The sequence below is a fragment of the Epinephelus fuscoguttatus genome, linkage group LG4 (assembly GCF_011397635.1).
Source record: "Epinephelus fuscoguttatus linkage group LG4, E.fuscoguttatus.final_Chr_v1".
Taxonomy (NCBI): Eukaryota; Metazoa; Chordata; class Actinopteri; order Perciformes; family Serranidae; genus Epinephelus; species Epinephelus fuscoguttatus.
This window is the reverse complement of record NC_064755.1, coordinates 6,971,195-6,998,901: the sequence shown is the minus strand read 5'-3', so window position 1 is coordinate 6,998,901 and position 27,707 is coordinate 6,971,195. Positions and strand designations below refer to the sequence as shown.

Here is a 27,707-nt window from a genome sequence, read left to right as displayed (position 1 = left end):
ATTAACATTTCTAATTCTGCATTTTTTTGGATCATTGATGCTCTGTTATTGTTTTGTTTTTGTTTTTTTTGTCTTTGTATTAACACTACTTTGTATAAAACTTTTTCATTCAGGATCCTCCAGGTAGATTGTGAATCTGCAGTGTCTGTACTTGCCGATAAGATAAAGAATAATTATCAAAGATTGCATTTTTTTGTTTATCATCATTTTTGAATTTTTATTCTATTTTGTATTTCATGATTTTATTTATTTTTCATTATGATTACTTATCTATTTTCAATTCTTCATTGTTTTTTAATTGTTTTATTTATTTTCTCCAATTTTCCAGTGTGTGTTGCAACTGTGTGTTTTTGTAATGCTTTGGATTTCATTTACATTGATTACCCCTCCAAGAATCGCCACCTTAATGTGTTGGAGGGGTTTGCGTGTCACTGTGATCCTAGCTGTGTTGTCAAGCAAATAGGGCAAATAGCTCCTGGTAGGGTTTCCCAAGACAAAGTGGTCACAGAGGATGGACCAGACTAAGCGATATTCAGGAGACTGATGAATTGTCCAAAAACGAGCTTGGGCACCTAGTCGGGTACAGGAAAACCAGGGCTCCCTTCTGGTTCCAGACCTGGGAGGGGAGCTGGCAGACAAGTGTCTGGAGGCCAGGCAGTGGGCCATGGAGCCTGTCACATTCACTCAGCCTGAAATTACATCATGGAGCTGTTGCCCTGTGGGCCCTCCATCTGTAGAGATAAGCATCAGGTTGGGTGCAAATGTTCTGGGCAGTAGGCAGGGATGGGGACCCAGGTGTGCTGACTGCTTGCCTCACAGAGTGGTTCAAGGAACTTGGAACATCACCCCTCTCTGGTGGGGAATGAACCAGAGCTGGTGCAGGGAGGTGGAGCAGTGGCAACAAGATATAGTTGGGCTCACCTCTGTGTATTGCACCAGTTCTGGAACCAAATTCCTGTAGTGGGGCTTGACTCTCACCTTTTCAGGAGTTGCTCAGGATGAGAGGCACTGGATGGACATGGGGATTCTTGTGAGCACTCAGCTGAGCACCACTGTATTGGAGTTCTCCTTGGGGTATAAGAAGGTCGCTTTGATGAGACAGCAAGTTGCTGTGAGGAGGTCTCTGACTGTTGTTTGTGCTAATGCACCAAATAGCAGTTCAGAGTACCCAGGTTTCTTAGAGTCTCCAAGGGTACTGACCAGGGAATCTATAGCTCTGCTGGGGGACTTCAATGTTCATGTGGGCAATGATGAGGAAAGCTGGAGAGGGGTGATTGGGAGGAACAGCCTGCCTGATCTGAACCCAATTGCTGTTATGTTTATTGGACTTCTGTGCTAGTCACGGATTGGCCATAACAAACACAATGTTCGGGGCGTTGGTGGCTTAGTGGTAGAGCAGGCGCCCCATGTTGTTGCTGCAGTGGCCCGGGTTCAAATCCAGCCTGTGGCCCTTTGCTGCATGTCATCCCCGCTCTCTCTCCCCCTTTCACGCTTACCTGTCCTGTCCATTAAAGGCAAAATGCCCAAAAAAATATCTAAAAAAAACCCAAACAATACAATGTTCAAGCATTGGGAGGTTCATATGTGTACCTGGTACCAGAACACCCCAGGCCAAAGACTGATGACTGACATTGTGATTGCATCATCAGATCTGCGGCGGCTGTATGTCTTGGACACTTGGGTGAAGAGAGGGGCAGAGCTGTCAGCTGATCAGCATCTGGTGGTGAGTTGGATCAGATGATGGGGAGGATACCGTGCAGACCTGATAAACCCACACATGTAGCGAGGGGGAGCTGGGAACATCTGGCTTGAACCCCTGTCCACAAGATCTTCAACTCCTACCTCCGTAAGAATTCTTTGTGCATCCTGGGGCTGGTTGGAAATATGTAATCTGAGTGGGCAACGCTCAAAACCTCCACTGTTGAGCCAGCTGCTAAAAGTTGTGCCTGCCATGTCGGCAACCTAAGAACCCACTGATGGACACCAGCGATAAAGGAGGCTGTCAGGCTGAAGAAGGTCTTTCTGGCTTAGTTGGTCCTGAAGTAGCAGACAGGTATTGGTTTGCCAGAAGGGCTGCGGCTGTCATAGTTTTATGGACAGGTGTGAAGTCACTACCGCAGAAACTTAGGCCCCGTTTACACGACAACAATTTCAACTGAAAACAATAAACTTTAGTTGCGTTTTGGCCGATCATTTACATGACAGCGGCGTTTTGGGTGCCTGAAAACGCAGTGTTTTGAAAACAGCTTCCAGAGTGCAACTTTTTGGAAACGGCAGTGTCTCCGTTGTCATGTAAACTTGCAATATGCAGTTCCTCTGAAAACGGAGATATGCGCATTACGGTTCCCGTCACTTGGCATGCCAACCATCACAACAACAATGCAGAGCTCTGTTTGTGTTGCTCACCCTGTTGATTTGAAGTGAAGTGCAGATCTGTTACTGTAGCAACTCCACCTCATCATCCATCCAGACAAAGTTTTCTGTGCATGCTTTCGCCAGTGTGTCTTCTTTGTTTTGGTATGTAATCAGCGTGTTGTAGAGGAAGGCGCTTCAGCGCAGGCGCATGGCGTCATGCCATGGTGTTGCTTTGCAGATTTACACTGCCACCCATTGGCCTGGCGTGCATACTACAGCGTTTCCTGTAGATTTTGCGGCTCCGTGTGAACGGGGATCGGTTCAATAACATCGTCATATAAATGCAGAAGTTTTTTAAAACGCAAACGACAGACTTTTCCGTTTTTAGAGAAACCGTTGTTGTCTAAACGGGGCCTCAATCTTCATCATCTAGAATTAAGGATCTCTCCGTTCTCTGTCCTAAGCCCCTCCCACCAGATGACCACAGGCATCAGGCACATGCACATGTTTCATACAATAACCCAGTGTTTCGCCATACATTGATTTATTTAATCTTATTTCACTGTACAGTTAAATACGGCTCATCTGCTCAGCCCCTCCTTGCCCCACTCTCTCTGTCTCTGTTTAGACCACAAATTAGACCAGAATTAGCTAGCTAGCAACCCCAGAGTCCCTCCACCTTCCTCTCCACCGCTGAGGACTGCTTCCCTGTGGGGAGAGTGAGCAGTTCACAGTGGCAGGAACTGCCCACTCTTTCTCCACTTTTAATTTTTTTGAACAGCAGCCTCTGACCCCATATGAGGTAATGGACAATGGTAAATGCTAAAAAGTAGAGTAATAGTAGCACAATCAGAAAAGACTAAAAAAAAAAAATGATTGAAATGCTTAAAAAAATAATTTTGCTAACATGAGCCAACATAAACTACTGATCAGTCTATAGGTCCAGAACTCCTAAAGGCATAGTTTCTGCATCTACATGTCTGCAAGGGTCCATTTTGGTCCATATGAAGTAAATGTTGTCACCCACCCATGTCTGCAAGGGTTTGCACAGATGCTGTGCAGACATCCATGTGCAGCCTATTTTTTGTGACAGTGGGGACTGTATGCTTATGAGTATGCTCCAATCTATTGTTCCACACTCTAGTCCAGTCCAAAGTTAGTTTTATGTTAGATATTGGACAGACATTAGCCACTTTTCCACCAACATTTCCAGGAACTTTTATTACCAGGAATTTATTTACCTGGGAAAAGAATTCCTGGTAATCTGTGTGGTTTGCGTTTCCACCACACCTCAAAGTTCAGGAGAATGTATTCAAATCATGCTGATGACGTAGATGATTCGGCGTGTGAGCCTATATTTAGCTCCGCCAGTTTTTTGGCTGATAACATGGTAAAAGTATTGCTGGTAGAGAAAGGATGGGCAGTTTGTTTCAGCCAGCAGCTAAGTTTAAAAGTATATTAAGAAGTGTCAAACTAAGTTAGTCTACATACAGACAGCTGTCATTTGAGCTTATTAGTAACAATTTGCTAGTAGCTGAACTAGCGTGCTGTCTAAATCAGCCTGTAAGACATAACATTAGTGACGGTGGATGAGAGACTGTGGACGGAGTACATTGAATATCACTGTCTACATGTTTACATGTTCATGCTTGCTGAACACATGTATTGATAAAGTATTGGCTCCTTACTCATTAATGTCACTTACAGTAATGAGTGTAGCTGCCGTCAACTCGAGTCATTTACAAGTTATCTTCACTTTGTTTCCACCGGGGCTGCTCGGCTGTTCACCGGTTACCATGCCGTGTGTGTGTGTGTGTGTGTGTGTGTGTGTGAGTGAGTGGAAGAGTTCAGTGCCGGAACAAAAAGAACGGATACCATTAGCGCTTATCAATACTACAGTCTTTGATAATTTAGCCCTGGGGCTAATTTAGTACTGGGTCCATCCTTAATCAAAGCTCAAACGAAGTGAAGCTTGTAGAAATGAAATAAAGTTTGCAGCCACACTGGCACGGAAGTGCGGAACGCTGCAAGTGTGTGTTCCACCAATCAGCGTTCTTCGGCACACAGCCCCGCCCCTCAAGAATTCCAGGGAAACTGAGAAGTCCTACCTCCCTACTAGGTACTTTTTTCAGGGAAAGTTTGGGGTAATTTCGGTGGAAACGCGCCAAGGTTTTTCACGTTGAGCAAATCAACTGAAACTATGTTGCTTGTAGAGACTGAAAGCAAACGTTTTTTTTCTACAGTGGTGGAAAACAGTTTTCGGACACCCCATGCATTTGTGAAATACTGCATTAAGAATCACTCTTAGGTCTTCAAGTGCAATTTCTTTTAGTACAGTCACAGCCAAAATACTAAATAAATCCTAAAAAAGCCATTAAAAACTTAAAATTGATTGGTTCCATAAAAATACATAAGAAATTTTGAGTATTAGGTCATTTTGGTACCAGTGATGAAGGTCGTTCTTTTTATTAAAAGACACAATTTTTGTTGCCAAGCTTCGTGTCTACATAAAGCCAGCACATTTGAAAGTTCTTCAGACACAAAAATGGCTAAAACAAGGAACCTAACGCAGGAAACACGCCTGAAGATAAAGATTCTCAGCCAGGAAGGGTACAGCTGCCGCCAGATAGCCAGGAAGTGCAGATGCAGTCCTTCAGCAGTTGGATACACTCTGCAGAAATACAGACGAACCAACAGCTTGGAAGACCAACCAAGATCTGGGCGTCCAAGGGTTTCTTCAGCAAGAAATGGCCGCATCCTGATCCGCATGTGCAGGCAAAACTGCCAAATGACATCACAGGAGCTTCAGCAGCAGTGGTCAAACCAAACTGGTGTCCAGTGTTCCACCCGCACTGTACGTGGCCGACTTTTAGATCATGGCGTAAGGTCCTACAAGGCTATCAAGAAGCCCCTGATCAATGAGAGACAGAGGTTAGCCCGGCGTCGTTGGGCCCAGGCACACAAGAACTGGACAGCCAGGAATTGGAAGAAGATTTTGTGGTCAGATGAGTCCAGTTTCCAGCTTTATCTTCCTCCTACTAATGTGAGGGTACGCAGAAGGCCAGGCGAAGCATTATCTCCAGCATGTACAGTACCTACTGTCAAGCATGGTGGAGGCAGTATCATGGTTTGGGGATGCATGAGTGCTGCTGGTGTTGGTCATCTCACTGTCTGTGATGGCACATTGAACTCTACCAAGTATTGTACCATTCTCCAAACCCACATGCTCCCTTCTGCGCGTGCACTGTTCCGTTGAGGTAAAAACTGGATGTTTCAACAAGATAATGCCCCTTGTCACACATCCAAGGCCAGTAGAACTTGGCTGAAGGAGCACAGTATCCAGGTCTTAGAGTGGCCAGCTCAATCCCTGGACATGAGCCCCATTGAAAATCTGTGGTGGATTATCAAAAGGTCTGTTTCAAAGCATAAACCAAAGAATTTAGAAGAATTAAAAGCAGTAATTCAAGAAGAATGGGACAAGATTACCCCTCAACAGTATGAAAGGCTCGTGGGGAACATGCCAGCCAGGATTAGAGCTCTACTACGTGCCAATGGCAGGACTACTAAATATTAATTTGATGATGTGATGGTTATTTATTTTTTGTTCAGTTTTGAACTCATTCTCTGTTATTTGTTGACTTTGATACCGACAATGTTGAGAACTGACATATTGAAACTGTCAAGAATTTAGTTTTGTTAGTTTTTCTTGTAAGTAATAAACAAAAAAATATAATTTGTATTTGTTTGTATCTGTCTAATGCAGCCACACCTTTTAAAACACAAAAAAGATTTTTCCACAAATATTTCATGATAATATTTGAGATTGTGTAAAATTTTAAGGGTGTCCGAAAACTTTTTTCCACCACTGTATATTGTCTTATATTGCATTGAGGAACAATTACTACACCACTGATTTCTGCACTGTACCACACAGCTGACCATTGATTAAACTGATCAGCCTAATACTCAATTATTATAATTGCCAAACACTGTAGCATTGATCAGTTTTGTTTCTAGCCATACACAGTATCTCAACCAACCTCTGGTCCAAATTCCAAGGTGCCATGTCAGCCACCCCTCCCCCACATCAGTCACAGGACCCAGGTTAGCTGGAATCTGGGAGTGGTCACGAGAGCTGTTTTAACTGAACTCCATCCTGGTCGTGCTACATAGTCCTATTGGTTAATCCCATGTCTAGACCTCTCATAACTAAAACACAGGTACAATGTATACCACTCATACAGAAAGACCTGGCAAACACTAAATCTACACTCTGCACATTTTTACCATGTTCACATATAAGACATACAGGTAAAGCACTGTCTGTTCATTTTCAGCATACATTCAAATGCTTACTAATGGAAGGAACACTGACATTTAATGAAGGTCTGAACTGCTGGACTGAACACAGGATGAATTCTACCCTTGCCAGCCACAGAACGAAAAGTCAGCTTGTAATTGGGACCATCCATCCATGTATCCATCTTTTTCTGAACAAGATACCTCTACATCTAATGGCTGAATGGTTGCACATTGAGTTTGTAATAAATATTCATGGTGCATTTGATCCCTATGACCTTGAGCTTTTAACCAGGTCAGATTTTCACTTTGGACCATGACAAGGTCGCTTGAATTGTGTGGTTTTTGTGACATTTGTTGTCAATATTCATGGTCCCCTTTGGATAGACCCTCATTCTGACCTTTCCTCAGTTACCACCATTAAATCCAAATTTCCCCTTGCTTAAAAGAAGTATCAAAATCTAACAGGTAGATTACCATAACAGTTTATCCCTGATGATAAACCCTTTGCATTCGGAACACTTGTGTTAGGTCATCATTGCCAGCAGTGTATCTCTAAAACTCGCCACACAAATGTGTGGTGCACTTTTTTATCCAACCTGTTCCTATTCCCAGGTCATCAAATACCGACGCTTGTTATGCCCATTGGAGTCTTATAGCGACGCACGGGGGAATCCTTAGGGTCTCCATGTGAAGCACATTAAAACGTGTTACTGCTGTGAAACAGTTGCAGTTAGGTTTAGGCAACAGAACTACTTGTTTGGGTTTAGAAAAAAGATCACATTTTGGTTAAAATAGGTTTGTTTGTGATGGAAAGTAACGTGATGTAAAAATGTCAGGTGAGTGATGCCAGTTGTGCGTAAGCTAAGTTCGGTTACTTTGTGTTATGTAACATGACTTTGTGTTATGTTAAAACAGCACTGACTTTTTGTTTCACACAGGACAAGAACTGTGCACTCCTGGGTGAAAGCCTGGTTTAGTTTGACCCATCCACCTCCCCTCCCTCCTCCCTACTCAGACTCTCTCGCTCTTTATACCACATCACTTGCTGTCAGCATCAAGTATTGTCGTGGATGTGTTTACATCGGTGTTACTTGAAAGCCCAGTACATCTCATAACAATGCTAAAGGCTACCTTTGGAATCAGTATCACAAAGCAATGGTATTTAATGTCCTGGAACGAGAATGGACTTATTTTATCACAGAGGTTCAACGAACAAGATATTATTATTGGTGTGTTAAAAATGCTGGAGAGAATGTGATGAACACCGTGCCCATTTAGCCATAGTTTTTGTTTTTGTCCAACTTTGACTTTCAGGGAGAAAAAAAAACAAACAACAACAACAGACATATAAATAAGCTTGGTTATTAGAGTAGATAGAAATATCATGTCATATTAAGTGTGTTTATTGTAGTTTGGGCATAATTTTTGTCTTTTCTGTGTTTGTATATGTATTGTATTAATTATAAACTGTCATAGAAAAGTGCAAAAAAAAGCACATTTATGATCCAAAGAGTGACCCAATGATCCTATGTCATTTACGCTAGTATCACAATCAGGTCAAACTTTGAATTTTTAGCCTCACTGCTGGTAAGAAAAGCAAAATCATCTGTCTTCAATCCTAACATCAACCACAGAGCTACAATGATAACTAGTTTGCAACTGCTTTACACGTTAGATGTACTATAGCAAAATGCTACCAAATAAAACAACATGTAAATACTTATATTTGTAATAAATTTAGAACTTTAACAATGGAGGATCAGTATTGAGAGGAAACTTATTCATTCTTTGCCTGAATCATCGTTCAAAGTCTAGTTCTCAAGAATGAGTATCAGCACTTGGTTGCATCCAAAAAAAAATATAAACAAATGGGATAAGACAGGATATAGTTGACCACATTGGTGTTTTAATTCCGTTGACGTAAATGAATGACACTCATGACCAACATCTTACAAAACTTCCTCATGCATCACTAACAAAAGTACAAACTGAAACAACAGTTCCACTGCCCATCTTGCACAACACAGCTTTGGTTAACGCTATACCTTTTCAGTTTAGCTATTATTTTCGCTTATGCTCTGCTCCAGTGTATCACAACAAAGTCATAAGGTGTTTCCACAATGAGAATAAGTGTTGTTTAGGATACAGAGCAGCTTGGAAATGTAATGTAGTATTTACTGTAAATGATTGGACACTATGGAATGCTAGTGTCTGTGCAAAAATAAGGAAGCACAATATTGACATATGGGCCTCAGGAGACTGGTCCTTCAGCTTTGTGTTGTGCTGAGAGTGACGATGAACTGCAGGAAATCCTTTATTTCAGCTGGTGAGTCATATCAGCGTGAGTACTGTCTGGGGACTGTTCTTTTACCGACAGGCTTGATCTGGGGTTTGACACAATGAAAACATTGACCTTTTTATGTATTTCAGATTATAACAAAAAATAACAGTTTGGCTTTTTTGTCAGCTGAACATAACATAGAATAAAGACTAAACTTAAAAGTTACTCCTTCCTGTTAGCAACAGCTTGAGAAAAGTGATGATGGAAGAGCCAGAGGAGAATCTGCTTTGATATTTATACAGAGAGCACACTTCCTGTAACAGACTACATTTCTGTGGAGTTATGATGTCACTGACATGCATGCTTGGTATTATGCTCTACAGCAGTGCTTGAAGTGCAAAAACATAAGTGCCAGTACTCCCCTTATTCACATGTTGGTGTGTGCACTGGGGAGATGGAAAGAGTTGTTTTATGAGTCAGTTTGCTTGTGGCAGATGAATGATACGTGCAGGGTTACTTAAAGGAACCAGTCTTGTCATCACTTGCGGTGGACTTGCTGGTTCTGCGGATGCTAACGTTACATCAACAGACTCTTTGTTGCTAGAAGTGGCACTAAGGTTAGCTTGCTGCTCCCGGCCTGCATTTAGTAACGTATGATTTGACTTTTGAAGATGAAGCTGCTTCTTAGACTCACCGCCAACAGAGAAGGCATGGAGAGGGAAGACAAGAGTACAGCAACTTGTGAGAAATGCCTGGTGCGCAAGAAAAGTTATGGTACACCAGTATGAGCCAGGACTCATACTGCATACTGCAGCTCTGTAATCAATTGCCAGGACTGTGTAACGGTGAGTACCGGCCCACTTCAAACACTACTTTACAGTCACCATCATTCATGCCTTTCCTGCCTGTAGACATGCGTTGCTGCACTTCTTTGTTTGTAAATACAAACAAACTTGTAAACCTGTAAAAACATTGCTCCATAGCACTACTAGTTGTCAAAAACTCCACAAGGCACTGTCAACTGTTCAGGAGTTGACTTCCATCTCTTCGCCAAAATACAAGTTTTCAAGAATACTGATGTGACTATTTATGACCCTATGTGTAATAAAGCCATCTTCACCTTGGTATCATAATAGAACATCAAAGCACAACAGAAATGGCGAGATGGTGCACCTCAACAAAGTGGTAAGTTTAGTGTAAAACTAGGTGGTTACAATCTATCACTAAATGTTGACTCAACTTATGTCCAGCTGGTGCTGCAGGATGCCTTCTCTCTCAGTTTGAAAGTTCTAAAATCCTGTTTTGAATTTTGGTGCTGGGGTTTGTTTTTGATTTGGTGTGTGAACAGCACCGACTCCCACTGATTCAAACACATCCATTTTTTTTTTACAATTTTCCACACAAAACACATGAATATAGAGTCTTTAAATGGTAAATCATTTTCTCACGTTTGATTAGTTTTTCATTTTAACGAGAACATAGATTTTTGTATTTAAAGACTACTTTTTATAGGACCTTACTGGCAAAAGCTCAGTTTAAACCCTGAAAGTTTCTTGTGTGCAGTGAATGTTCTTCCTGATCTTACAAGAGGTGTGTTTGTATCAACACTCCATGAGCTCCACTGAGTGTGTCTACGTTTGTATGTGCTGCCCCAGGAGCCGAGGACCGACAGCAGCAGCTGTAACTCACACAGAACAAATGGGGTCAAGGGATGCCAAAACTGTACTGACTGGAAAGCCGGGTCAGAGGTCACAAAGGCAGCAACGCATCCAGCAACTGAGGAGTGTCACTTGCAGCAAAGTCTATTTCTGAACAGGCTGGGTCCAGACAGCTTGGTCAACAATTAAAACTGACTACTGAGTAGAGCACATGTGCCCAAAACAAATTTCCCATTTGGGACATCTTATCTTGTCTTATCTTACCTTAAACATTCAGCAAGTTTGTGGAATACACGTCAGTGAAAATGTGGAAGTCATCTGCCCAGGGGTGTTTTCAGTGAAGGAGATGCTGCAGATACACTCACTGAAACAAGTTACGCAGCAAAGGTTACTGTTGTGTTGCATTGTCTCTCAGTGACTCATGACTTCATGGAAAATCCACTCTCAGATCCTCATCCATTCTATGCATAAACCATGAGTCTGTGCAATGCACTGTGGGATAAGTTCCACTTTGTTACACTAATAACTCTTTGATTAATGTTGGGAATGGTTAAAAGAAAGTAATGCTGACTGTCACTAGGAAACAGGCAAAGTCTCCCATGTCAGATATTTTACTGACCCATCCATCCAACCCAACCTCCTTCCTTTACTTAAAGCTTTATAAAAATCTCCCATTACTTCCCCTTTTGCTTTCGATTCACAGCAGACATAATTCCTATAGCCGCTAGAGGGCTTTGTGACTGCTTCTACAACCCCAATGGCACCCCCAGAAATGTTTCATAGGAGTGGCCACATGATGCTACTGAAAATCTTCGGGTGGAACACCACAACCAAAAGCCATAACTGAATTTCAGGAATGCGATTATGCCGTTTAAGTATATAGGCTAGTTGAAAACTATGTCTGATACTTTGGTTTTTTATTTTACAGTTGATGTCACAAATTATCTGATGTGCATGGACATTACATACTGTAGACAGTTACCGACACACAGAGTTCAAGGGACCCTTTTGAAAACTGGCATACAAGTTGTTCCCTCACCAAAATTTAACTTTGGTTATTTAGTCCCCTTCCCAACAAGCTATACTGACATGTTTGGTACCAAGGAGCTTGATTAAGCTTGATTTATGTTTGGGCACACGACACTTTTGATGAGTGTTGCACAACACATATGACACATTTTGGACAGAAATTAAGTGTAATAAGTAGTCTTAAATGTGCAGTGTGTCTGTCAGCAGCAGCTCCCATGGAGCTGAGAGGACAGCGGCCGGCCGAACTGCCTTCACCAGGCAGACATCAGACTTTTAGTGACCAAAAATATTTTTCATGTCAGTGCCATGGGAAGAAATCAACAGTGTTTGTTTTTAGTAATTCATTTATTTCCCTGCCCAACGTAGCGAGTGAGGGGAATCTGCAGCTTACAGAGGGAGCTGATCCATCAATAAATATACCCTTAACCTAAAAACACATATACAGAGCAATATTTGTGTGATTTTAAACAACTTCCTGTGCAGATTATGCTTCACTAAATGAGACAGAAATAGACTCGTAGCATGAAAAGAGCAGGGGGTCTCTGGTTACCAAGGAGACAACTGCAAGATTTCGGCAAAGCTTAAATTGAAAACGTTGCACTGCTCTTAAATTTATGTCAAGTGAAACTCTTCAAATGTGTCGCACGCACAACCTTCCCTCGGGGGCTCTACTGTAACCTCCCAATCAGAGAACAACATGAGGTAAAGCAGAATACAATGGCCAATGCAATTTTGTTAGCGACACTTTTTAAAATAAAGCTACAAAAAAAACATGACTGTGCCCACGCTATGGCCACAAACTTTTTTTGTTTTGCTGCATTTAAAACTAGAAAGCGGCGTACACGGATGACACGAGTTGATGACATTTCACTGCTTGCATTTTTTTTTTCCTATTTACATGGTAACAGTACAATTCGCAGTCTGACAGGTCCCAAATTTGATACTGTACAGTCTTACGCATATTGCTACCAAAATTTTATTAGAGCCAACTCGCACAGTGTAACATGCACTGAACCCATAAGATCATTGTTATTACGCACAACGCCCCACAGCTCTTTGATTCTAGGAGACCAAAGTCTCACTTCCCACGAGGCTACAACATTTTCAACCCTTCACCTCCACTGCAGCTGTTGCAAAAATCAGGACAAGTGATTATGTTGTAAATGATTGGCCAGAAAGATGAACAGTACACCAACAAACAACATAATACATCCTAAAATACAAATTGCAACTCAGCAGTGCATTTAAAATGTCAATCATAATTCCTCATGTAACAATGCGGTAGATAATTCATCACCTGTTGTTCACAGTTTAGATCCCTCACCAAGCAACAGATCATCAGTAAACATAACAAATGAGGAATGTCCATAAAAATAAAAAGCAAATAATGATCAAATCTCATGTTAAAAAGAAAAAATAGTTAGCGTTATAAAAAAACAGTCATAAAACTTATAACGGTAAACGATCTTTTGTCCCCTCGAGTCTCAGTTGACTGTAAACTCCTGAATGGACAGTCACAATCCTCAATATCTAGCAACTATAATAATATAGTGTTCATAAAATCCCTAAACCAAGGCCTACAGCAGGTAGAAATTACCAGTGTGCAAAAGTGGAGCATGAAGTCGACGCAGCGCCAGTTCGTGTGCCAAAGTCACATTCGGATTCGGAACATGCCCTGGCTCAACTGAAGGCGGAACAGTCGACAGTTGGCGATGCGTAGCGCAGCGCAGGCTGTTTTGGAGAGGTCAGTGGGTAACATGGGCTTTGTGCGATGCCACGTCCCAGTGCTGCGGCGAAACTCCCGAATGTAGTCGAAGCTCGTTCCTGTAACACGCAGGAAACACCAACCTTACACATTCAAATACTGACATTACTGTAACCTTATCAGAAATCTGTCGTTGTTTCACTTGGTGTAGTCTTACTGACCTGTGTCCAGGTCTCCCACAACATAGATGCTGGCTCCAATGGGCACAGCACCGTAAATGAAGGATGAGCTGGTCTGGATACACAGTGTCTGGTCATCCAAGAGCATCCACCTGTATCCATCATATTACAACAGATATGGGTAAAAAAAAACACATTTCTCTGTATGAAATTTAAAAAGGAAATAATAAAACAGATCACAAAAAATATGAAATATAATAAAAATGATCAAAAATAATCAAAAACTTAAAAACAGCAACTAAATGGTCCTTGCTGTGAGACTGTTTTCTCAACTCGTGTTTTTAAGGTCAAGAATGATTTTTGACTCGTACATTTACACCATGATGGGACACTAAAACCCAGAATAATTGAAGTAATAATAACGCACTCAAAGAATCATATAGTTTAAAACTTGACAAAAACAACAAACAAAAAATCCTTCAGAAGCAGTGTTTCCATACTGACCTCCTCATCTCATCATGATAGAACTCAGACTTGCAGGTGGTCATCTGTCTTTGCTCAGGGTTGTCGTTCTCCTTGCTTCTAACTCCACCGAACACGTATAGTTCCTGGCCGACGCCACATGCCACCGACCCAAACCTGACCAGGAAAGAAGTGAGGAGTAAGTTTTCTGGAAAATCAACTGAGAAACTGGTAATGGATAAAATAACCAGATGTCCTGTCTGGTTTGTCTCCTACTGGCTAATTTCTGACAAATCAAGACACTTTAAACCTTTTAAATATGGCCCATAGTACATAGTCTAAAATGCATGGCAAAAAAGCATCTGGGGTGTGTCCAACCAAGTCAAACAGCACATCATCTGGGTGCAAAGTGAGGCACAAGGGGTAAAAGGGTTGTATTTAGTCTCTTAATTGGTCATAGGTGTGTTTTGGGCATTTGTCATCTCCCATTCTCTTTAAAAGCCAGAGGCTGTATTCACAAAGCTTCTGACTACAAAGAGTTGCTCCTACTGACGAACTAATAAGAAAATTCTCGGAACTGTGATGTTTTCTTAGAATTTCCAATTAAAGTTAAGACTAAATCCTTGTAAAGATGAAAGTTATTCACAAAGCATCTTAGACCTTAAAAGAGATCCTAAGGTGAAAACTGTCAGGAGTAGAGAGGAGGACTTTTAAGAGGCTTAAGAGTTTCTTTAGCAGAGGAGAAAATGATGGAAAGACAAAGAAGTCACAGAAATATCTTCCAAATGTTGGATGACAGCGAGTAAATGAAATGCTACAGATTAGATCATGCTGCACTGCTCAAAAAAATTAAGCAACACTTGAATCACACATCAGATCTTGATGAACAAAATTATTCAAGTTGAAAATCTTCAGGGTACCGTTGGCTATGACATGGAGGTCTGTGCCACCTTCCAAGGATATGCCTACCCAGACCAGCACTGACCCTGCCTGGATGTGCCTGTGACAACCAATCACATCTGTTAAACGAATGCACCATACCTTATATTGGGGTCAACCCCAACTCTTCACTAAGATAAAAGTTTCCATCCCTTTCTTGCTCAGAGTTGCTTTGAGAACTTTCCTAAATCAATCTTCTGCTAGGACTCTTTACTGAAAATGTTTAGGCTAAGTCAGAAGCTCTCTGAGAGTACTCTCAGAATGTTTGTCAATATGGCCCCAGGCATGCCTGCTCCTGGTGCACTGCTATTTACATGGCGGATCTGGCAAACTGATGAAGTGATGTCACTGCTGCAAATAGTATGACAAATTTAAGTGGCAAAACTAAAAATTGTAGTTTTAAACTTGACGGAGGAAACTGAACTATACTTTTTGCTTCTGAAATAATCGATTAAGTAATGCTGCTTCTCATGTGTAAATGTGCACAGGGTCTCTCTTAATGGGGAGTCAGGCAGCAGCTGTGCAGCTCTGCTCTGCTCTCTGCTATGTTCGTGGTTTAGAGAATGTCATTAATATTTTCTGATTAATGATGTATTCATTCACCAACCTGCAAACCATGGGGTTGTGACAGGCAGAACCTGTGTGTGTGACAGGCAGAGCGCAGGCGTGGTGTGAACAGACCTATGTGGGTGCATCTCACAACCTGAATAATGAGCCCTTTAAATAGCAGTAAAATACTGCAGCATTCTGACTTTGGACCAGGTTTTTGATGGTCAATGGCAAAAACACTCAAAATAGCAATATGCAAACAATATACCTTGCACATAAGGTGCCAGAGTGCATAAAGAAGCATCTAAATAGAGTTTGTTTATTAAAAAATAAATGAATGGGAAAGGGAGAATTATCCCGACTACCGACAGAGTAGAGTCCAAGAGACACCCCTGCATACACCTGACCTGTGTGGGGCAGCTGCAACTGGATTTGCCTATTTTTTTTTTTATTTTATTTGATAAATGTTATTGATGTCTGTTTATTCGCCCCTGGCCTCCAGTCATTTTGCAAAAGTGGCCCCTAGGCAAAGCAAGTTGAGTATCCCTGCCATTATGTAATCCTGCTTTGCAACATTGCACACAACCTAAAACAACTGGACATATTAAAGAAACACCGCCAATGGCCTATCTAGAGCCAATGCTTGGTTTGCCCATTCTGGGCTACTGTAAAGAGGCAAAATGGTGATCTCCATAGACGAGGACCTGTTCCTCATTTAGGTATACTCTTTGCTCAATAAAAGGTAACTAAAACACAACAATTCTTATTTTCAGGTGATGATACAACAAATAAACATACTTTTCACATTGTATTCCATTTCTGCCAATATATACCTTTAAATCCTACACCCTGAACCTTTAAGTCTATAAGGTTAACATTTAAAGGGAGACTTGGTAACTTACAGCTTGAACCAAGGAAAAGACAATGTGTCAAAGAATCTTGAAATAAAGGTTATCAGCTGATGATGAAGAGAGGCCAGTATACGGTATATTTATAATCAAAGGGTTCATGGCACAATGGCTGATCCAGACGAAAAATCAAGGCAATATGAAAGAGGCAAACATATACAAACAGAAATAAATATGTTCTTTACAAACCAAGGAGTAGAAAAAAAATCTGATTTTGCCAGCATTTCTTAACAGATAGAGGCAAACGTATAAAGAAGCTCCCTAAAGTGATGTTTCAACTTGACATCTGGGTTGAAAATGTCAACAAAATAGGCAACTCTACAAGGCATGATGTCACACACCTCTTTGAGGGTTCAGTGTACACATGAGCTTGAATTCTACCGTCTCTAAACATAAAGGGCAGTATTAATCAAGAGTTAGGCAAACCAAAGGACAGAATGTTGTTTCTTCACATGTTAGGATCACAGGTTCTGCTTATGACTAACAAGTGTAGACAGTGTGACTCAACATCCTGAGCAACACGTTGATATGACTGCCATGATTTCAGTATGACTGTGGTGTCATTTGAGGGACATTAAACTGAAACTAAAACTGACAGTCCTGAGAGAGCAACAAAAACCATGAAGCTGTGCTTCATTTCCTGTTGAGCAATATAAACAGCGACAACATTAAGTATCACAGGCTGTTAAATGTTAAATGTTGGCATTACATGGCAAGTGTGTATAATGTGAGAAAAATATCTCTAATGGACAGAAAAGAGAGGTTAACAAGACAATAACATGAGAAGAAGAAAACAAATATTGACTTTAAACTGGTTTGTTTGTCAGCTAATCAAAGTATAGATCATCTTTCTTTCATCCTGCTCAGACCACAACAGCTAATCAGCAATCAGAGTTTGTGTTTACCTTCTCTCTTTTAGAGGACAGAGGCCTGTCCATTGCAAGGTTTTGGGGTCGAAGCATTCAACAGAGTCAAACAGCTTGCCGTAGGAGCCCCCACCCATGGCATAGATCTTCTTATTCATGGAGGCATAGCAGCCGACCTGAAGCAGAAGACAGACATGGCTGTACAAGTCACGGCATGTGGGGAGAGGTTCGCAGTAGAAAAGTGAAGCACTTTGTCTAAGGGTTGTAACAGCCTTGGGCCCATTCTTCTTGGTCATTTCAGTTTCACTGATAAGTGTGTGTGGTACAATGTCAGGACAAAGAGAACTGTTTAATGTGAGAAACAAAAATTAGGCAAGAACTAAATAAGGAGGCAGGAAAAGTTTATATTTATGTTGGTAATGTAATCCAGATTTTTTCTTTGAATGACTCTTCCAGGTCCCTTTTCACTTGGGATGAGAGGAGGGGTTTTGAGAGAATTTCACTTGCATTTCTTGCCGTCTTTTGATAGTTACAGGAAATGAGGGCAGAGAGAAGAGGGATGTCATTCAACAAAGGTCCACAGCTGAACTTTAACAGGACAACTGAATTACATAGTCAGTGTCTCAAACCCAAAACCACAGAACCCTGCAATCATAAACAAATATATAACAGATCAATCATTTATGTCAAATATTTCTATCTCTGTCTCGTAGGTGTCCCTCTTCCCTCTTATCATTGGGCTGTGGGACTGGTGGTCCAACAAAACAAGTTATTTGAAGACATCGCTGTGGACTATTTATTTATCAACCTAAATTCTAATGGCCATTTTTCATTCTTTTCTTACTTTTCATAAACTGAATGATTATTCATGTAATTGTAAAAATGATTATAAAAGATTCTTCAATAATAAAAAATAAATCCTTCATTCTAGCCCTAGCTAGTCTCTGTTTACTAAAAGGATGCAGGTTTCGGGGCGTCAGTGGTTTAGTGGTAGAGCAGGCGCCCCAGATGCAGATTTTATTAATGAAATAGGGCATTTGGGAGTTCTCCCCTAGGAAATTTTGAGCATCAAACAATTTGTGTTTAATTTAACCAAAATAAAAATCCTCTGCTCCTCTCATGTTTTTATTGTTGGGGAAAATGCACATGTTCTAAATATTGAGGGGAACTTGTCTATGTAAACAACAACACAATACAACACAACACATAACTACCCCAGAAGCCGCTTTGAGTACTTTGCCAGGTGTTTATCTTTCGGTCAGTCTGTCTGTCTGTGGACTGATTTTGTCACTTGATTTACAGGTGTGTAGTCTGGGTTGGAAATTAACTTTTTTGTTCACCTGCCACTGTGGCTGGTGGATTCCCAAATCTACCAGCTACTCCATAGATTACCGTTGTTTTTTTGGCTGGCGAGTGAAGCAAATCTAGCAGCCACTTGCATATTTTAACAGCACTTGGCTCATGACTGATGCCAATTTCCAATCCTGTGTGTAGCTGAGATCACAATGAAGGTCAAATATGGTCTGAGCAAGGGCTGGAAGTAGCCCCTGGCCTACATTCACGGGTGGCAGATCGCTGTATCACGGCTGGAGTGATCGCATCCCAAGATGGTCTCTTGCTCTTACTGTGTTGCTGGAACTCAGCGCAACAGTAGCTCAGTCCATAGGGACTTGGGTTAGGAACCAGAGGGTTGTTGGTTCAAGTCCCGAATATTGAGCATGGACTGGTAGCTGGAGATGTGCCAGTTCATCTCCTGGGCACCGCCAAAGCGCCCTTGAACAAGGTACCATAGCCCCAACAGCTTGGTGCACCTGTCCTTGGGCACATCTCTCCATTTTTAATGCATAGGTCCTGTTTGTGCATGTGTGTATTTCAAATCCCCCTCAGGGATTTATAAAGCATTTCTTCTTCTAAAGGGAGGTAGCAGCCATGTCAATATCAGCAGAACATAATCTATAGATTAGGGCTGAGAAACTAATCCAAACATAACTGGAACCAGTATCACAGCCCTTTTCAGACATAGATTGCATAATAAAGCTAGTTGGATCTATCTGTTAAAGATAGACATAGGTGTCTTTTACATAAATGTCCCTTACAGCTTCATTCAAACATGACAGAACATTTACAGAATGAGACAATGCTAGTTGGTACCAGGTGTGAGAAAGTAAAAGAGTGTATGAGACAGGGTTCCCCCGCATTTGTTATGTCAAATTCAAGGACTTAGAAGGATCAGGGTTAATTACTGTTACAACAGTGAGAATGTTTATAATGAAAAGTATCAGGCTTTACAGAAGCTCACAAACAGCAATTGAAAAGAGAGAGAGGCTTGACTGTGTGAAGAGGTCTCAGTTGTGATACACTGATGACAGACAACATCAAAGAAGATCAAGTTTTTATTCTTGCACAAAATACATAAAGTCAAGCACTTTCAGTGACCCATGTCAATTTATGTCTATTATCTATTTTTCCCTCAAAATTACAAACTTTAAATGATTTGAAGGACCTGTGGGGACCCTGGTGAGAGTAGTGGATTAAAAACAAGCCAATTGTTGGAAAAAGACAGCTGGGCGGTAGCAGCTGAGAAAGAGCTGGTACACAAAACAGATGTCATGTCGGTCATGCGGACGCACTGTGTCTTCAGTCAACATGACATGATGCAGGCCAAAATGAAGCTTAATGTAAATACTGTCACAAACAGCATGGAGCGCAGCCTCACTGGGAGTGCTCAGCGCAGTGTGTGTCTCGCCGGTGAGCAGGAGGTCATGTCATGTGCTGCGGGAATACAGTATCTTGGATGTTGGAATAAAGTCAAGTTAGTGGTGATCCATGAATGTAACAGTGTATGTTCATTTTGAGCTTCATGTTAGGGGCGGCAGTAGCTCAGTCCATAGGGACTTGGGCTGGGAACCGGAGGGTCGCCTGTTCAAGTCCCCATCTGGACCAAAATATGTGAGTGTGGACTGGTGGCTGGAGAGGTGCCAGTTCACCTCAACCCCCTAACTGCTCGGAGCAGCCCCACTCTGACATCTCTCCACTTAGTGCATGTATAGGTCCTGTTTGTGCATGCATGTGTTCGGACCTGTGTGTAATTGACAACAGAGCGAAAAAATTGAATTTCCTCTGGGATTAATAAAGTAAATTAAATTAAATTAAAATGTTGTCAGAAAGTAAATGTTACAGCTCCTCAAGAATCATTCAGAGTTTTGTTTGTAGCTTCTAAATATAGTAACACAGAAATTAGGCCCAAACTTAGCTACAGCCCTTTTCTCCCAGACTGCAGTCTGGAGGCTGAAGCCAGTCATTTAAATGACATTATTTTGACACTTGTTTGTTAATATAATGTGAAATAATCGTGAAATAAACATGAAATAAAATAAGACCATTCAGTGTTATTTAGATATTTCTATAATATTAATTATTTTATTGAAATACAACATATTTCAGTTTGATTTTCCTATTTCAGTGATATTCGTGAATTTCGTGATATTGATTTTAAATGGTATTTCCAGGCCTGAGTTTGGATATAATTTAAAAGAATTTAATGTACAACATTTCATTTAACAACAAAGTGGGGATATAAATGTAACTAGTGTGTTGTACCATTATTGTGTCTGAGTAATCAACAGTGTCACATGTTCTACGTCCTGTTAATGTGATATTTGTGTATGTGTTATTACCTTGCGGACCATGGTCATGCTGGTCTGCATTTTCCAGGTATTGAAGTGAGGGTCATACACCTCAACTGTGAGCAGCTCTGTTTCGTTGGTCTCTCCTCCAAGAACGTAGATCAGACCATCCAACTCCACCACACCAAAGCTCTGACGAGCCTAGACATGATAATCCAACCACACGCATAAGCACTTTTGGGCTTTTTAGAAAATTTTAAATCACACTTAAAACACAGTAATGACACCAAGCTATCAAAACAGTATTAACAATATATTGAAGTCTGACACATGTCTCACACATGAGCATTTAGAGACTTCAACAAAATATATCCAATATACAATGTGAATGCCAACACTGATTTCTGAAAAGCGTAAGCAGATGACTATGACTACGTAGTCTGTCAAGTCTGCTTGTGCTGCCAACTTGGGTTTAACCTGTATTGCAGCTCTGCTGGCACCTAGTGGTCATGAAGTAAATTAATAAAGGGGTCAAAGACCGTACAAACATGGCTGCGGAAACACACTTTGTATGGTGGACTGATCATTTACCGGCTTAAAAATCAGCAAATCAGACAGCTGCAAACAGCAGCAAATACCAACAGCAAAATGTATGACTTGAAAAGAATTACTACTCAAGATTTCCCTTTAAAAATACCCATAGACTTATTCAAAAGTAATCTCTTCTGATTATCACTTATGACCCACTAAAAATGTGTGATGGTGTATTTATCTGCAGAGACTCTGCCCTCTGGCTGTATTTCATATTCTTCATACTTTGCTGTGTCTGGGACATTCGTTGGCACAAAGCACAGGTGAGGTTGGGATTTTATAAAGGCAACCAGTTACCAGACCTTTAGCAGCATGCATTTAAGAGGAAGCTAAGACAACTGCAGACATCAACAACGGGAAAAAATGCAAATAAAGCACACCAGAGTAGAGCTGCAACAGCTCATTGATTAGCTGTCAACTATTAAATTTACTGGGGCGTGGGTAGCGTAGTGGATAGTGCTGATGCCCCATGAACAGAAGCATTGCCTAATTGCAGTGGTTGCAGGTTCGAGTCTGGCCTGCAACCCTTTGCTGCGTGTCAGTCCCCACTCTCCTGTCTCCCCATTTCACACACTGTCATATCAATTAAAAGCCCAGAAAAATAATCTTTACAATAAATAAATAAATAAATAAATACATACATACATACATACATACATAAATGTATTGCCAACAAATGTGATAATTGATTTATTCTCAGAAATAATAATGTCAAAACTCTCTGATTCCAGCTTCTTAAATGTGACTATTGTCTGGTTTCTTTACTCCTCTGTGACTGTGGACTAATTATCTTTGTGTTGTGACCAAAACAAGACATTTGAGGACATCATCTTTTTGCCATTTGGACCAATCAGCTAATCCATTAACTGAGAAAATAATGAACAAATTAATCAACAATGAAAATAATGGTTAGTTGTAGCCCTAAAAAACGAGTGAAGCTGGGGTTAGCTTTCACTTTTGCTGGCAATACGATCAACAAAGACTAAGTGACATGTCCAGCAAAGTGCACCTTCAGAACTTTCCGTCTGTTTGATAGAAACATTGAACTTTAGGAACTGCACAGTAAAGCACAAGAAAAAAAATGACAGGGAAATTGAGGAGAAAAGAATCTACTGCAAAGATCACTCTCAGTCATTTATATTACTGATAACAGAGTAATTTTAACAGCTGAAGCCTCAGGAGAAGCACGGTTACAGAAAGGGGTGAGTATACCTGTAGCATTGGCTGTATGGAGCTCCAGGTGTTGGAGTCAGGGTCATATTTCTCTCCACTGTCTAGGACTGTATTGTGTTCATCTGCTCCGCCCATGACAAACAGAAAACCCTCTAACAGACAGGAAACACAATGTCATTACTCACATATATATATATATTTGCTGGACATTATGTTTGCACTGTTCTGCTAAAAAGAAGAACAACATTTCACTCAGTCACTCAAGACGTGAGTTACAGATGTGTTTGTGCATCGCTTCAGTTGTGGTGAATGTTTTTTTTTCCTTGGCCTAGCCAGCACTAACCAGCAGCAACCACCCCGTGGCCGACACGGGCGACGCTCATTGGCTGTAGCTCAATCCAGGCCTGTCGGTTGGTGTCATAGAGCGGACACATGCAGCGTGTTGCAGCAGATGGCTTCTTGGTTCTGTACAAGACAAAAACCATCATACCACACAGGATGCGAGCCGACCATGTGATCTGGGTGTCGTCATCATGACCTACAATACCAGTGTTTTCCTCTGTCATAGTCATTTTCCCTAAATGTTTTTGAAGTGAAAAGCTTTTTTGTAAATCATATCTAGACACTAAAGCTCTCCACTGAACATTTAAGATTATGATGTAATGCTGATGATAAAACTGTGAAGTCCAAATAAGAAAAATAAAGATGGTGGACAGTGACTCACTTGCGATCCTCTCCTCCGGCGATAACAATACACTCAGAGTAACCTCTGGGTTTGAAGGCAGCGAGCAGAGCCTCCCCCTGCAGCGGACCAGCACCCAGCACCTGCTGACAGTACTCTCTGATCACCTCCCTCATCAGCGGCTCTCCCATGGCCTGATGGGATACCATGCAGCACACAACAAGGTTAGCTACTGAGTTAGCCTAGAGGAGTTTTGCCTTAAAGTCAGAATACACAATGAGAGACACAATCTGACTGGACATTCACATCATCACACAGGTCCTATTGTTACACTTTTGATTATACTATACATTTGAATCTGACCATCACGTTTTACCTGCTCTCTCAGGTAGCTTGCATCCAGGCCCTGCACCCACACTGCAGACATCACTTCCTTCATAAGCACCTACACATACAGATGGAAGACTCACTCTTGGTTTATGGAACAAACACAAGCTCGCAGCACTTGGAGCCAAATAAATTCACTGTTTGGGCCACTTGGGGGCAGAGAAACAACACAACACTGACATGGCATCATCTTATAAAAATTATAAAGTAAAAACGTTGGGAAGTAGATGCCTTTTTTCCACATCTGGCAGACACAGAGATACAACAGCATTCATGTAGAGTTGTGTGTCTCCACCTGGCAAATCTAGGACCAATATTCACTCCCCTTGTAGCTCTGTGTTGCTCTTCAACAATTAAAACAAAATATCTGACTCTTAAGCTGCTGAATGTTCCCGTTCAGAAACTAGTCAGTGGCTATGTTTACGTGTACTCTAATATTCCACAATTATTCTAAATATGACAATATTCAGAATTTGATAGGCTCATGTGAATAGCATATTCTGTTTGATTATTTCAAATTAGGAATAATTGCAAATGTAGCATTTTCTGATTGACACATGTGGGATATGGCGATATTTGGGTTTAGGGGCATTCTGTGGACATCTGCACAGCGCATTTAAAATACTGATCTCAACTAGGGGTTGTCATTGCAGTTTGGGACACACGGCCTCTTGCTTGTGTACACTCAGCTTTGTGTGCTGTAGTGTTGTCAAATTTGGAAAGAGAAACACACCTACTGTTAAAAATGATTAAACTTACATATCAACAGGTTTTGTATATGTGCAAATATCACAACGGCAACCTTTTCAAGAAGGTGGTTGAAGGAATGAAAGAGGCAGGATGGGCGAACAAGTCTGCAATCTGTAAGGAAACTATAAAAAAACTGTTTTGATGCAAAGAAGGCACAAGTAGCTCCAGCTGTTTTACTTTTCTATATTTTCACATCATAAATGCCATGTTAAGGCATAATAATCACAGTATGCATACTGTAGCTGCACATAAATGGGACAATTAGTGGAATATTAATTTTCATTAGGCATGTTAACAGCTTAGCTGGAATCTTGTCTTATTCAAAATAAGGGCAAAAAAAATTTGTTTTTTTGGCCATGTACACAAACATCTCTACCTTTGTCTTATGTTTGGTGCTGGGCAAGTACTGTAGAGTTGGTTTTATCAGAGCTCCCTGATTCTGCTGGAAACAAGTTTGATAATTAAATAAGAATGCAGTAAAACCTAAACAATGAACTCACAAGACTTGTTTGAATTGTGGTATCAATCAAAGGGAATGATAAGATAATGTTAATTTTTTGTCAGTGTTTTTGTGGTTTAAGCACAGATGGTGTGGAAAAAATTGCAGTGCATGACAGATTTGATGATTTTCATACCATGCAGAAATAAAGTGAAACCAAAGGATTCATAGAAACACCATATTCACATTTTACAACACAACATGTTTACAAAATACTTATCTGGGGAAAAGTAAATGTGATTTGTACTAGTGGGGTTTCAACATGAGAGGTTATCCAGAAATATAGTTTAACATCTATTGTTAAAAGGCCAGAGCTAATTTGTGCAAACTTGTGACTGTCCTGGTTTATCCTAGTTTAAAATGAACTTAATTCCAACACTGAAAATAAATTATTTTTCCAATCAGCAGTTGGTCAGCTGAGCAAAAAGTTACCTGTCTACATTTTACATTTTCTCCACCCTGAACTTGGAGGAAGCATCACCCACCCTGCGATCCTCGGGGTCATGTGCAAACCATCGCACCACAGCCTCTAGCACATGCTTTTCATTGCCCACATTCAGCTTCTCCATGGCCAGCACCTCACAGAGCCGGTCCGGGGGCAGCTCTCTGAACTCCTCGGTGCGTGCAACATCACCAAAATGTGTCTGCAGAAACTCGGTGGCAGCATAGTGGACATGGTAAAGGCAGTAGTGCAGAGAGAAGAGCCGGATGCCAAGGCAGTTCTCTGCAGTGATGCAGCTCTCTAAGAACTGGCAGCACAGGGACTTGAGGTCTGTCATGAGGAGGAGGTCAGATGCCTGCACCATGTCCTGGATGGTCTCTTCACTCAAAGTGATCTGTGTGTGACGGCCAAAGCCAAAGGGATAACAACAACTATGTGTCAGCACAGGCAGGAAATAATTACTCAAGCTTACCACGCCTAAAAACATTAGTGTGTCATTATGCTTTTTTAAAAAAACCTCCACACTCACTTCACCGCTGAAGATGTAGTCCAGGATCTGTTTCATGATGGGCATGGAGACCCCCTGCAGCTCGATTCTGTATGTAGACCCATCTTCCTTTGGAGGATTGTAGTTCAGCTTGGTCCTAACAGAAGAAAAAAGACATTAATAAAGCTGAATATGTCAAACATGAAAATGAAAACTAGATGCAGGTGATGCACATTTATAACTCTCAGCAGTACCACTGCCTTAGTGACAGTGGACACGCCCATGTTGCAGCCAGAGATAACAAGTGTGATGATATCAGAGCTGGTGTGACTGACTCTGTGCTGAACACCAGATTTCACTGCCAGATGTTCTAACCTGATATAAGGGCTGGCAGCAGCTAGGATGTTTTTCTGGATAGGAAGCTCCTCTCCATCAACCACCAGCAGCGCATCGTGGAAACTCTGCTCTTGCCAGAAGGTGCGAAGCACCCTGAGGAGTTTCTGGGAATGTTGTGGGTCCGAAACCTTCGAACCGGGATCACTCGATACAGTATCGGGCATGTCTGGGCTTGACTATGAACACATGAACAGGGGACAGCCTTCAATTCGGCTTGCACAAAATACAACACACAACATCTGTTCCCATAAAAATTGTCTTTAACAATGGGTTGGTAAGTTACACGTCTGGCTAGTTAGTCATCTACTAACGCTACTGCACAAACCAGAGAGTAGATAGCTGTGTTAACAAAATCCAAATATGAGAAATGAAACTTAAATAATGTTATATAATGTTAAGCCAGTCACTTGTATGCCGAATACTGTGCGAAAACTAAGGCGTCGTACACTGACAGGTTTCTAAATCAAGTTTGGCGAAGCTGCTGGTGAAAATGGTGCGTAAAGGCTAGGCTACTAGCAAAACAACCAGCACGTCGGTAAACAACAGCTCCTTTGTCAAAGACGACAGAATGTCACTGGCAAAACTTCATACAATTTAATGGAAAAGGTAATTTAGTAAACGTTAGTCTGACTTGGTTAATCTAGTAACAAATGGGAGAAAGCTACAAACCCACTATCATAGGCTTGAGACCTTAACTGTATGTTTACAATGGTTTCAAACTTGTTGTCATGTTTTTCATTTTGACAATTCAAGTGCACGCTCCTTAAAGTCTTACCTTAAGACTACGAAATGCGCGTTTCTTGTTTTAAGAGCACGGGCTGTACCTAACTGCATTTAGGACGACATGAATCACTCCAGGCGAGAATGTGGAAACTGGACGTGAAGACATGTAATGTGCTGCATTCAATGTCAAAGGAAATATGAATAATACGAAATTACCGTCAATGTACACTTAAAAATGTATGGGCTACCTATCCAGATAGAGATTTTAAAAAGCCATTTTGTGACTAAAGACAGCAGATTCGTTTAATAGTTTTAGACCATGTATGTAATTAATCCATGCTTTGAACAACTTCGGTAAGAACCATAAGAGCACGTCTAGAATTCATGTAGCTCCTGAATGCAGCATCAGCTAGGCGGAAAGCGTGCTGATAAATACCGTTCCAATACTTTAAAGGCAACCTGTGTGCAAACATAATTGCGGATAAACCACTGTATGTAACAGTTACAAGTTAGGCGATATAAATGACTATGTACCAAGTATCTTTTTACACCAAGATAAATAAAACTCCCCCGCACTGTCCTGATCTAGATTTCGAAATGGTTAAACGAAGTGAGAAGACAGAACGAAGCGGAACGCGGCCACAAAACCAACCCGTCAGCACGAAGTTGTCTGAAATACAACCAAACAGCATTTCCGGTGTGAATAAAACCTAAACCA

At 41.1% G+C, this 27,707-nt stretch overlaps 1 protein-coding gene across 2 annotated transcripts; it reads right to left on the bottom strand.

The window, feature by feature from the left end:
* Positions 1-8,577: 8,577 nt before the first annotated feature.
* On the bottom strand, positions 8,578-27,184 carry gan (gigaxonin). Of its 2 annotated transcripts, none has more exons than XM_049574749.1 (13): positions 27,042-27,184; positions 26,246-26,442; positions 25,913-26,027; positions 25,427-25,777; positions 23,682-23,750; positions 23,348-23,499; positions 22,967-23,088; positions 22,663-22,775; positions 20,911-21,060; positions 17,273-17,409; positions 14,014-14,148; positions 13,552-13,661; positions 8,578-13,449 (listed from the first exon to the last, which is right to left on the bottom strand). In XM_049574749.1, the coding sequence occupies exons 2-13, from the start codon at positions 26,428-26,430 to the stop codon at positions 13,277-13,279; spliced, it is 1,812 nt and encodes a 603-aa protein (XP_049430706.1). In that variant the 5' UTR covers positions 26,431-26,442; positions 27,042-27,184; the 3' UTR covers positions 8,578-13,276. The 2 variants fall into 2 exon arrangements, with proteins under 2 accessions (XP_049430706.1, XP_049430708.1); XM_049574751.1 differs by having other exon boundaries at positions 26,246-26,437; positions 27,042-27,175.
* Between the last annotated feature and the right edge of the window lie 523 nt (positions 27,185-27,707).